Source organism: Photinus pyralis, unplaced genomic scaffold (genome assembly GCF_008802855.1).
Source record: "Photinus pyralis isolate 1611_PpyrPB1 unplaced genomic scaffold, Ppyr1.3 Ppyr1.4_unclustered_Scaffold8227, whole genome shotgun sequence".
NCBI lineage: Eukaryota > Metazoa > Arthropoda > Insecta > Coleoptera > Lampyridae > Photinus > Photinus pyralis.
The window spans coordinates 222,627-236,276 of record NW_022172337.1 but is presented as its reverse complement, the minus strand read 5'-3'; the positions used below and the strand labels follow the sequence as shown (position 1 = coordinate 236,276).

Sequence of the window (13,650 nt, the reverse complement as noted above, 5' to 3'; positions counted from 1 at the left end):
TGTCAGTTTTACAAGTCAGTAGCGTTTAAACATGACGTTTACCCGTTTGCGTTTTGTCTTGTTAATCAACGTTTACAACTGAGTAACAGATAAATAAATTTGTTGTAGATTGTAAAATATTTACAACTTTGCTCTAGGTAAATTAATTAAGGTAGAAAATATGTCGATATTAAGAAATTAGCATTGAAATCCCTGATGCATTTGCCATTTTCAAATCGCTACCAAATTCCTATCAGCTCTCATGTACCAAATTTCAACTAAATCGGTCGGAACCTCTTTTTTTGGACTCCTGGGACCTTTAAAACGTAACGATCCGGTGGAATCTCAAAATCGAAATTTGGAGTGGTTTCAATAAGCTCCCAATTTTCATAGGTGAGATTAATAAGTAAATTTTCCAGCAGTAACTTCGTTTGGAAATTCAATTACATAGTGTGTATGCTAATAAGAAGACCTTGAATGACGCTTCACAGGAAATGCAGGTCGAAATTTGCCCTACAAAATCTCATCTCTCAATTTCCCCTCAATTAAAAAAAAGCGGTAGAAAATCGACCTAAGGTCCTAGTGTCATAAGAGGTGCTCAACTTTTTATTAGGTGCAAATTAAATGTCAATAGCTTTATATTTTTTAGGAATTTTTCGCCTGTCCGTCTGTTCGTCGTTTAACTCGAGAACGAAATGACTAAATGAGACAGCTAAATCTTCTCCAATCGATTTCTACGGGTTCAAGGATCAGTACTATCGATACGAGCCGGTATTTCCGAATGCGTGCTGCGTGTCAAAAAATTCCCTTACTGGAAATCGTATGCGATTCATCTTTGTATAACAATTTGTTTGCAAACTTAGAAAGAGTACCTATTTGAAATGCGCCGCAACAGCGGGTTTTATCAATTTATAAGTTCGGTGCATCGGCCCGATCCAAAAACATTTTGTAAATAAGGGTGGTCTACAAGAAACTGTACATTTTATTTGGTTGTTTCCTTCCTCGATTTGACGGAAGCAATTGCGTGATACACGCATGATGTGAACAACATGGGCTACGCTACGTAAAGACAGAGGCAGGTGGACAAAGGGCGAATACTATACCTAGTGAATTTCTTCCATACCAAGTACTAAAAACAAAGAGATCTTACATTGAGTTATTTAATTTAAAAATGACGTACCTATCTATACATATAATCATCATGTATGTAGGTAACCTCCAACTTCGCAGAATAGTAATTGAAGGTGAAGCACCTATTTTAGCTACCGGGTCGGTAAATGTAGGTAAAGCGTTGGGTGAAGGAATCCCCTTCACTCACTCAAAGTGTAAAGTCCCTGCATTTGCAATATTGCATTGTTTAGGTACTGATGTTATTGGAACGCGATTTTTTTTGGATTGCAAATATAATTTGCACCAGTACAAGGTTATTTATCAATTCGCCGAAATCTATAGAGTGGAACCTTCAAATAAGTTTATATAATTACATACGTATAAGAATATTCTTTATATATTATTTATTAATTTATTAATTGATATAATCTTTGATTACAATATTTATATCAATACTAAATTTTAATTATTCTTCCCAAATTAGATAGCTGTCTATCCATTGAAAAGAATACTCTAGACACCTACCTAGTATAAACCGTCGGTTGTAGTATACAAATACATTATGGCGTATCGTCGTACCATTTAAAAAAAGGTGGTAAGCATAAAAAAGTGTGCAAAAATTACCGAGTTCATAAGTAGACATGACAGGAACGAATAGCAACCAATGGGACGCCGGGTCAAATGATAGTGGAATGGTTTGACCCTACTCCATTCTGTAACAGATTAATTCGATCGTTGCTCAGAATTTCCCGCAAGATTACCTAAATATACATACCACAATTCGTCCCTGACGTCCTCATTGTTAATTGCGTTTATTCACAACACTTTTAAAGCTGCTCTTCAAGGTAATCGAGTACCTATTAAAATAAAGCGGTGCCTATTTTTCTAATATCTTTCCAGAAATGTGGTAAGTTATTTTTAATAAATTCATGTCAACATCACTGTATGATTTCGTTTTAGGCTGGCTGCGTCACTGATATGCATATTGTCATTTTGTTTGCCAGGAACTGTGGAGTCTCAGGAGGCCAGCGGGCAAAACTTGGATGATATATTGAATAAGCTTTTCACAAAACCGCCGGGTTATTCTGGTGGCACAGAGACTGGGGTTACTGAAAAAGGTCCAGCCTCTGTGCCCGGCACTGGTGATTGTGAATGCGTTCCGTATTATCTTTGCATGAATGGAACTATTGTGGAAGACGGATTAGGAATCATTGATATCAGGTAGGTACTAATTTTCTTAACTGGTTACTTAAATCGTTGAGTGAAAAATTTCGTTATTCAATGCTTTTGATTTACTTATTGTAAATCTTAAGGTGGACTCTCACTTGCGCTACACTCAGCTCGATGACGCGACACGACGCCGCTAAATAAAGATTTTGCGTGGTGTCGTATATTGTAGTCTAGCATTTAAAAGCATGAAATCTTTTTTGGCGACGCTTCGCAGCGCGATATCGCGTCGCGTGGCCAAGCTGAGTGCTGCGCAAGTGAGAATCCACCTTTAATGTAGGTAAATTGCACCGGTTTAGGTTTTTGAATTGTTAAATTCATTGATCAATACTTGTTGAATACCTATATAACGTGTAGTTAGTTACTCTTTGATTTAATAACGCCATAAATTAGCAGAGATTGTATATAACTTTACATTGGATGCATTTTTTTGTAGAATTGATGATGGACCGTGCGACTATTTATCACGGTGTTGCATTGCTAAAGATAAAATCGAAAAGCCTCCACCGACAGAAACTTACACACGTCAAGGTTGCGGTAAGAGGAATCCTGATGGGGTAGGTTTTCGTATCACTGGAGCAAAAGATAATGAAGCTCAATTTGGAGAATTTCCCTGGATGGTTGCGCTACTTAAAGAAGAAACGATTGAGGGAAACCCAAAGAAGCTGCTAATTTATCAGTGCGGAGCTTCCCTTATTCACCCGCAGGTAGTTCTTACTGCTGCACATTGCGTGCCTGAAAAGCAGAAACGTTATAAAGTGCGCGCAGGGGAATGGGACACTCAAACCAAACATGAAATTTATCCTCATCAAGATAGGGAAGTCACTAATATTGTGATACATCCAGACTTCTATGGAGGAGCGCTGTTTTATGATTTTGCGCTATTAATCTTGGATTCGCCGTTCAATATAACCGAAAATGTAGACGTGGTGTGCTTACCGGGCAAGAACGAGAGGTTAGACGATTTACCATGTTATGCAAGTGGATGGGGAAAGGACGTTTTCGGAAAGGAGGGAAAATACCAAGTAATTTTGAAAAAAATTGACCTTCCAATTGTGAACAGAGAAATATGTCAAGAGAGATTTAGAAAAAAGACTCGGTTGGGTCCACATTTTAAGCTACACGAATCTCTCATTTGTGCTGGTGGGCAACCGGGGAAAGATACATGTAAGGGAGATGGCGGTAGTCCTCTAGTTTGCCCGATCCAGGGTAAAAAGAATAAATACTTTCAAGCTGGAATCGTTGCTTGGGGAATTGGCTGTGGTGAAGATTTAGTTCCAGGAGTATATGCACATGTAGCAAAAGCAGTTGATTGGATTGATAAAATCATGCTGTCTCATAATTTTGATACCTCTTCTTATAAAACGTAAATGCACTTGCTTGTAGTAGATTTCTGATTACCTTCACAATGTAATACATTTGCACTATCATTACTATAATTTTTTTGTTTTAGTCAAGAATTGTTATTATTTTTAACATTGCTTTACAGACATCATAAATAAATGTGCCAACGTTATCTGACAGTCCTTGGTATTTCGCGCATTTTGTAAGTTTAAAAAATGTGTTTTTCTACGACCTCCCGGAAAAGGAGATCATAACGTATAATTTAGAGGCACCCGGCCATTACCTACACCCGTGCGTAATGAAAAAAATTTGAATAGATGACGTACGTTTGGAAGTGATAATTATCTACAAATGCCAGAACTGTCAATAGATGTCGTTTTGTGTTTTTCATTTCGAAATCGACGGAGGTCACAGAAAAAATATGATACCGTTGATGATACGTAATTCGGTTATAATTTGCGTATTACAAGTTCATAGAATTGCCGCCAATCGTGCGCAGTTTTTCTACTCACTTTTAATACGCACTATAATTTCACTTATGACGTAATAATATGTAATAATATATTTTATACTATAAGTATTGTGTGCATTTTGTTCGTCGGGAAATTGTCTAAAGAGTTCTGATGGAGTTGGTTGGTTCTATATGCGTCAACCGCAATTAAATGTGTGCCACATTTACATACCTACTCAAAGGCAAATTGCTTTCTACAAACTATATCTACCTGTACTCTGTGACTCATTTTTGAGATCAGCAGGTGGCTGGAGGGGAGGAAGGGAATAAATTGGTTTTATCTGTCAAAGTATTCTACAGGTCTCAAACAAAGGAACCGCTTTCTACCAACTACCGCCCCTTTCCCTTACCTCTAATATCAAATCTGGTGGTGGATGGGAGGAACTGGTTTTATCCTTTATACTTTTATTTTTTATTTATTTATTTATTATCCCTCTCTTGTTATGGGCCCAATTACAGAGTGACCGGCATAATGCTTTTTAAAGGTGCCTTTGCAGAAGGTCTTAAGTTGTTCTATACTACTCCGATATTTACCTTACTGCAGGAAAACCTAATTCGGAGTAGCCCGCAGAATGCTCGAAACTGGTCGAAGGTAATTCCCATCTCTGCCACAGATGAAAAATTCACCTCAACCTAGGTTAGAACACCCGACCTCCGGATTTATAGCTCAACGCGCTACCACTGAACCACAAAACCGATTTATAGTACTCTAATAAAAGGTCTCAACGATATGAATTAATTTCTACCAACAACAGTTCTTCTTATCGACGTCTTGTCGTGGTCGGTTATAATTCTTCATATCTCAAAAGCGGGGTGGCGTAGGAGGGTACCTCACAAAGGGCGATTCTGACATTTGGAACAAATATATCCATTGGTAATGTCAATTTTCCGTTCATTTCGTACCTACTTGCAGTCAGGAGCGTTAACCTGCCCCCACTTAGATTTGATGGTCCTTTTATTATAAAGTAATGCGCTCACACGCACCACCGATAATAACTCTTGCGCCATGATCGTTTTTTAGCAATCCGAAAACAGAGATTTGGAGGGGCGAAGTATACATAGCCCCCCCCCCCCCAACGTATGTTGTCGCTGTATGTATGTATGCGCTCAATTGCGCCACTTGAATTTAAGCTAGCGCCATCACGATTAAGCTTTGACAAATTTTCAAAAAAGGAGGGCAACTTAACGTTTTTGAAATTTACATTTTTCTATCAAGTTTCGATACTAAATTGTACCCCTAGGTATGCGCTAAAATGCGCCGTAAAAAGATATTTTTTGTTTTTTGGTTATCCCTAAATATATTTGGGAGGGCCCAAGCTTGCTATCGGTATATGTGCCACTAGATACATCTGCTTATGCGCTACTACGTATAACCATTGAATAAAACACTATAAGAAGCCTAACCCCGTGGAAATAAAGCGCGACAGAGTTTGAACTGAGAATATAATGGGAACACTGTCAATAGAGTCGATTCTTGAACTGAGAAGAATGAGAATTTGCTTTCCTCCTATTTACCGCAAAGAGAGTTCGGCGGTCACAACCAATGCGGGTGCAAGGATTTGTGAGATTTGTCGCGCTTTCTTCCATAAGCGTTAGGCTTCTTATAGTGTTTTTATTCAATGGTATAACGTATACTTGGCTCCTCCCAGATGTATTTTCGGATTGCCGCAAGAATTATTATCGGTGGCGCATGTGAACACATAACGAGCGCATTACTTTGTAATAGTGTGACAATCAAATCTCTAGTGGGGGGGGGGGGGGCAAGTTAACGGACTCCTTACAGTCAGTGTTGCCGTAGATTAATTTCAGGGTGTTAAACATGGTGTACGTGTGTGCAATTGGTGATTTGTCTTTGTCGACCGTTGACGAAGTTATTGTCACTAGAGGTAAAAAGACGTTCATTGCAAAAAGGGGATGATCTATGGAAGAAAATTGAAAATTGGCGGTTAGAACACATGAAGTGTCGAAATAGCTATTTCTACACACATAATTAATGCCCGTTTGCACCAACAAATTTAAGCAGAGCTTAGCTTAAGCGTAGCTTAAAATCCATGGCAACCATTGTCTCAATAATAGTTCCCATGGATTTTAAGCTATCCTTAAGCTAAGATCAACTTAAATTTGTCGGTGTAAACGGCCATAATTCATAAGAAAACGAACCACCGATTTGTCCATCAGTTGTCAAAAGTAATAAGTTTTTTTTTTCACTACTAGCGTCTGATGACATGATTATTAACCTTTTTTCCACTTGTAAAGTAGGCTTTCTCGGCATTTGTTCAAAGTGGTTAATAATTTTTTATTATTAACTAGTAGTCAATAATGAGAACTGTCACGCTGTCACTTTTAGAAAACACAACCCGAAATTTCGCTCAATGAACGTTTAGACAAGTTCTCTAAAACGAATAATTGCCACCATTCGCAATTTCCAGAGAAATTACATACCTAAAATTATCACATTTTGAAAAAATTCGAACGAAATTACTCTTTGAAAAATCTCAATGACAGAACAAAATACGGCCTGTTTGACTTGTACTTCCACGTACTTGATTGACATGTTAAATTAAGAAACAAACAATTCTGTCCAACCGTTAACTCTCTTATCAATATAATATGTTAATTTAGAGGATTTCAAGTGCTAGTAGTGAAAAAAATAGTATATATACCACGGTAGAGAAGTCTATTATTGCCTTCGCACCTTACACCCCTCGGCGCAAGCGCCTCGAGATGTAATCTTGGTGCTCAGGCAATAATAGTGGACTTCTCTACCTTGATATATAATGTACTATTCACTGTTCAAAGTGGTTAATAATGTGGACATTATTAACTAGTAGTCAATAATGAGAACTGTCACGCTGTCACTTTTAGAAAAAACAACCCGAAATTTCGCTCAATAAACGTTTGGACAAGTTCTCTAAAATGAATAATTGCCATCATCGCAATTTCCAGAGAAATTACATATACCTAAAATTCCGCCCTCATTTTTTATTTCTGATCCACAAAGTACATAAAAAATAAAAAGACCCGTGTGTCCTCAATTTTTATTTGCGAGTAAAATAAACCCAAAATAAATTATTGAAAAGCTGTGTTTTTAGTCCGAATTTGAAACGCTTCAGACTAAATACGTCACAAACCCACAACCAATCACGTAGAAGTGAGCTGGCAACCTTACGCGAGGGTCTGACGTTTGTCACATTTGACGTTTTGAGAGGGATGTTTAACTGCATCTAGCCACAGCCGTCTATAATTACAAGCCATGCTGAGAAGTTTGGCAACGGCCAACGTTGTTCGAAACTCAATCGGTGGGCCGATGTAAGTTTTAATGGCGTCTTGTTGCTCTTGAAAAATGGCATTTTCTTCTCCCCTGTGTTTCGCCTTGGCGGTTTTAATATAGAAGAAAGATACTTAGGCAGCTTACAATTGTGCATATATATTATTTATTTACAAAAATGGATAATAACATTTTTATTTGACTTTAAAATGCGGAACGCTGTAAATTGGTAACTGTATCATAATGTGTTTTCCATCGAGATCTCCGAAATTGGTGAACTTCTGTCGAAAGAGGTCGAGGTGAAGCACACGCTTGAGCACTTAATTTCGGTAAAAGGACAGTAAATCGCTGCGCATCAGCGAGGTTATATCAACGACCAGGTGTGATTCGGAATGGAAGACTTTAAGCCAGTCGCTACTCCAGTGAGTCTAGGTCTAGGTACGAAGCTTTTAAAGATGGGAGCCCCATAGACTTCAAATTCCCGTACCATGAACTCTTGGGAATAAGTTGAAAGGTTCCTTCAGAGAAAATGGATTTGACATGTCCGTGCTAGAATACCTGAAATACAAACTAATTGTATTTTTTCACGATAAACACTTACCGTACTTACGTACCAGGTAGTGTGTAGGTCATATTTGAGCTTCTTACAGATACTTTGAACAAATAAAAGTGCTTGTAAAGGGTCCAGTAAGGAGTAGCCTGCTTTAGAGGTTATGACAACAAATCGATATATTTCGTTTAGCAACTTTCCTGAATAATAATTTCTGTTCATTTCGTAGGGAGTAACGCAAATTGTCGCAATCTCGCTCTGTTAAAACGGGTAAATAGGAATATTACACCCAAAACACATATAAAATACACTCAAAATCTGTCAAGTTGAATTAGGAAATCAGCCTACCATGCAGTGTTGCCATAATTCTCAGCACGGCTTGTAATTATAGACGGCTGTGATCTAGCACGAAAGTGACAAGTGCCTGTGACCGATGACGCAAGTTATAAATGCCATTCTCCTGCAATATTGCCAAGTCGTTATGTCATCTGAATGGTTCTAGGAGCTGATTGGTCGGGCTTATTACGTCACAGAGCCCGCCACAATCATATCGTTTTGAATAAACCTTTAAAACCGCACATGTTCATTATTTTTTTGCTAATCAGCCTCTATTTTTAAATAAACTTTTACTGTCCAAAAAAATGTTTTATGGTTTCAGGTACACGCTTATTAAATTAGAACTGCGGAATTCAACTATACTGTAAACCCCCATTATCACATTTTGAAAAAATTCGAACGAAATTACTCTTTGAAAATATCTCAATGACAGAACAAAATACGGCCTGTTTGACTTGTACTTCTACGTACTTGATTGACATGTTAAATTAATAAACAAACAATTCTGTCCAACCGTTCACTTTCTTATCAATATAATATGTTAATTTAGAGGACTTCAAGTGCTAGTAGTGAAAAAAATAGTATATATACCACGGTAGAGAAGTCTATTATTGCCTTCGCACCTTACACCCCTCGGCGCAAGCGCCTCGAGATGTAATCTTGGTGCTCAGGCAATAATACTGTACTTCTCTACCTTGATATATAATGTACTATTAGACCTGTCATTGTTATGGCAACTTTGATTTTCATAAATTATGCGTCATGTTCCCGTGATGCTGCATTCCTATTGGTCGTAAACTTGTATGTTAATGAAAAATCTATCATTTAAGTACAGGTAGCAAATGTTTAATATTTTATGAATTAAAGTATAGGAGAAGAAATAGTATATTATATATGAAGGTAGAGAATTACAGTATTATTGCCTGAGCACCAAGATTACATCTCGAGGCGCTTGCGCCGAGGAGTGTAAGGTGCGAAACTATATTAAATAATGATTAGAGTGCGGATAAAAACGCATTTATTTTTATAAAATAAGCGCTTATTATATGCATCAAAACGGGCAAAAAAGCTGAAAAAAGGGCAAAGTAAGCAAACAAATGCACAATCAACCATCCACACAAAAAAACCTTTATTCCTCAATAAAACATGATTATGACGAAACTAACTCTAATTAGGTATCGGAAAAACAATTAACAATTATGTATTTCTCCAAATTTGCAATTAAAAAATTTTGCCTTCAGTCCGATAAAATATTTTTGTAGACGGATAGACATAGATGTCTTTCACTTTTGGCATATTTTGACCCGGTTAATTGAATTAATATTTAGAAGGAGCTACGAACGGTTTAACGTATATGCGAAAAAGTACACAACTAACACAACTGTGCTGGAACACGAGTTATTATAATTTATGAAAAGGAGCCCGAAAATTTCATTCTGCCTAGGGCCCGGACAAACCTTAATTCGGCCCTGGTTGTGTTTTCTAAAAGTGACAGCGTGACAGTTCTCATTATTGACTACTAGTTGATAATGTCCACATTATTAACCACTTTGCACAACTGCCGAGAAAGCCCACTTTAAGAATGGAAAAAAGGTTAATAATCATGTCATCAGACGCTAGTAGTGAAAAAAAATGTTTGTTATGTCTGTTCAAATAATATAAGAAAAAAATAAAAACCAAATCGGCAAATTTCGGTTTTTTTAGCATTTCTTCGGAAGTAATCGGAACTCTTTAAAGCAGGATAATAACTTTTCCATTGCGCATATTTTCTCTAATTTGACCATCGTCGTATCTTTCATGGTTTCGGAGATTCCTATGACAGACATCCATATCTTAGACACAGTGTATAAACGCGTCATATCGTTCACAAATTTTTCCTCATATCACTTTGTGAAATTATTCAAAAATAGCTAACATCGTTACAATTGAATTGAGCCGTGTTCAATAGTTTTTGGTGCAACGCTCTGATGTTTCCGTCCGTCTGTCGCTAAAGATAAATCGTCTATATTTGCTTTAGGTTTTTGTTTCTTGCTGTGTGCTAGCTAGATCTTTGTTGTTGTTTTCTGGTTTGTATTTTAACCTAACGATATTTGTTTGTTGGTAGATTTAAAAAGACAAATGTGACAACGTCGTATACATTTTCGGTTTATTCCTTTTTCTCCGAAAACCGTTCATTTAAGGGAGGTATACATATAGGTATAATATGCAATTAGCTAATTACAAACTGGCCTTATTTTCTTGAGCACGATTTGTCTGTAAAGGATAAAGATTAAAGGGAGGGTTCCCATTAAAAACAAATAAGTTTTCACATTTCCTGAGCCACCTGTATACGTTTTTTGAACAGTTGTTACATATAATCCATATGTTGCTTGCAATAAAAAATACAATTTTGTGGAATAGGTATACCTACATTTCCCATTTAAAATAGCGCCGTGTGAGTTATACTCTAGTGTAGTAGGTGTCATACAATAGCTGCGCATGTTGTGTTGGTGCTTCTGGTCTTCATAGTATCCAAGAAGAAACATTAATTTTGGTAGGAAAATGTAAAAAGATGTATTTTCATGTACATCAAGTAGGACCTATGTAAAAAGGTTTAACTGAAAATTGCATTACATTAATAAATGTCCTTCTTGTCTGCTATTTTTGATAAATCGTACCCCTCTATACGTGTAAAACTCGAAGGACCGGTTAATAACGACTTGTGCGAAACGAAAAATTCATGAATATGATTACGCAGCGGGTAGTTCCTGTAGTCCAATAACCACTTGGACTGTAGAATAAAAATATTTTTAATAATTGAGCATGTGTCTGAATCCAACGAAATTTAACGCACTAACTATTATTTTAACTACTATAACTATTATACTAACTTAACTAGGTAAATGTTGACGCGTAAAGCCGATGAACACGGTAGATTTTAAATAATAATAATATTTCCGTTTCAATTTTTAAAAAATCCAAAAATCATATTCAGAACAAATAGACCTAACTAAAAAACATTAGAACGAATTTTATTAAATATGCAGCACAGCATAGTTTAGTGTAGTGTAGACGTTTCGTTAAATATGGTTTACTATTGTACATGTACTCGTATATTACTATCCTCTTATAATAGATACATAGGTGTTTTTCGGCCCAAGAACTTTTTTAGAAAGCAGTAAGTAGTATTAACTAATGTCAGTAAACCAATAAAAATACTGTGAATCTCGCTGTGAATTCATCAGTAAAAGCTGGTTATTGACAAAGGTCAACAACATAATGTTTCGATCACATTCTATGGAGCTTGTCTTTTTATGTCTAGGGAATTGCAAATTGTTTTCATTACTATAATAATATACCGTTGGTATACATCTACATTACGTTTGATATAATGGAATTTCCAAGTCGATTGGTACCTACTTACTAACTAAATGTTTATACGTTCTTGGACATGCATTTTATTGTTAAGGTATTTGGGAAACTTTCACTCAACAATTCTTCTAATTTTCTTGTACAGGAAGAAATCATAGAAATTCCCATGTTAAAGTATTGTGTTATCATCCAATCGAAGATAAGGTCAAATGTTCTAGATAAGGAAAAAGTAGCCCTCCCACCCAGTTTTTAAGCTGATTCAATTTCATTCAACAAAGTACAGCAAACAGAACTCTTAGCGATAATTTTTCGTAGTTATCGTCTTTATACCACTCTTCTACTTGTCCGTGACGTTGACGGTATTAACTACGCTTATTCAAGGTGTTCCAGTGTCGAACTTGCGGCGTCTGATATAACAGTCGAATTGTAACAGCGCGTTTACTGAGCGATTCAGTAAGTGGTGTTATTGCATTAATCGTATGTAATTATGGTAATATGTTTCAGTCTCACAATGATTTTGGTCATACCGATTTTTGCATGTTGTTTGCTAAACGTAGTTGTGGGGCAAACTGCAGGTGGTAAAGATCTTGATGATATAATTGACACTGTCTTCAAGAAACCACCCACGGAGAGTAGAGGTCCAGATTTAACCCCAAAAGACAAGGTCCCCGGGACGGGAAACTGTGATTGCGTTCCCTATTATCTGTGCACACCTAATGGTACCATCATCGATGACGGGTTTGGAGTTATCGATATACGGTAGGTCCATTCAAATCTCATTATAACCACTAATAAACTAAACGTAATTTCGCCCTTATTTACATTGCTTAGAATCGACGATGGTCCGTGTGATTATTTATCACATTGCTGCGAGCCGAAAGACAGATCTCCAGTCCCCATAACCCCGAAACCAGACCTAGAAGCGAAAGGGTGTGGCAGGAGACACCCCAAAGGTGCGGGTTTTCGTATTACTGGCGCAAAGGATCATGAGGCACAATTCGGTGAATTTCCATGGATGGTCGCATTACTTCGCGAAGAATCGATTGAAGGAAATCCCAAAAAACTGTTAATTTATCAATGCGGAGCCTCTCTCATTCATCCTCAAGTAGTTTTAACTGCTGCGCATTGCATTCCCGATAAAAATAAGATGTACAAAATACGCGCGGGCGAATGGGACACGCAAACTAAAAATGAACTCCATCCTCATCAAGACCGAGACGTAAAAAATATTTTGATACATCCCCATTACAAACCGGGCTCACTTTTTTACGATTTTGCTCTTTTAATCTTAGATTCACCCGTAGATCTTGCTGAAAACGTGGACGTCGTTTGTTTACCGGATAAACACGAAATACTCGATAATTTGATGTGTTACGCGACTGGTTGGGGGAAAGATGTTTTTGGCAAAGAGGGAAAATATCAAGTCATTTTGAAAAAAATTGACCTGCCGATCGTGCAAAGGGAGACTTGTCAAGCAAAGCTTCGAAAAACTAGGTTGGGTGTCCATTTTAAGTTAAACGAATCATTTATTTGCGCTGGGGGACAACCCGGTAAAGACACATGTAAGGGAGATGGCGGTAGTCCTCTCGTTTGTCCAATTCTCGGTAAAGAAAATGAGAATAAATACTTTCAAGCCGGAATTGTCGCCTGGGGAATTGGTTGCGGTGAAGACTTGGTTCCGGGGGTGTACGCCAATGTAGCAAAATCAATCGAATGGATAGACAACATGATGATCGATCAAGGTTTCGATACTGCTGTGTATAGAAATTAAGTTTGTAAGAATTTTTCATAATTAATGACGCTTCATATTAATGTATGTCAATAAACAAAAAATCTTTAAACATTTTACAGAAGTTATTGATAAATAATGTTGAAATTGTAATTTAGGTTGCGATAATGACGTTGCTAAGGTCACATTTCTTGAAAATAAAGTCCCCAGTATTTTGTAAACGGGTTTTCCACGTAAATACATTA

General features: G+C 37.0%; 2 protein-coding genes across 2 annotated transcripts; both read left to right on the top strand.

Annotated features, from left to right (window-relative positions):
* Positions 1-1,855: 1,855 nt before the first annotated feature.
* Positions 1,856-3,839, top strand: LOC116182971 (phenoloxidase-activating factor 2-like). The gene is made up of 3 exons (XM_031503548.1): positions 1,856-1,996; positions 2,050-2,310; positions 2,753-3,839. Exons 1-3 carry the CDS (start codon positions 1,992-1,994, stop codon positions 3,684-3,686), a joined length of 1,200 nt encoding a protein of 399 aa, XP_031359408.1. The 5' UTR covers positions 1,856-1,991; the 3' UTR covers positions 3,687-3,839.
* Positions 3,840-11,933: 8,094 nt separating this feature from the next.
* Positions 11,934-13,522, top strand: LOC116182960 (phenoloxidase-activating factor 2-like). Its single transcript, XM_031503533.1, has 3 exons — positions 11,934-12,129; positions 12,181-12,435; positions 12,508-13,522. Exons 2-3 carry the CDS (start codon positions 12,188-12,190, stop codon positions 13,445-13,447), a joined length of 1,188 nt encoding a protein of 395 aa, XP_031359393.1. The 5' UTR covers positions 11,934-12,129; positions 12,181-12,187; the 3' UTR covers positions 13,448-13,522.
* The last annotated feature ends 128 nt before the right edge of the window (positions 13,523-13,650 follow it).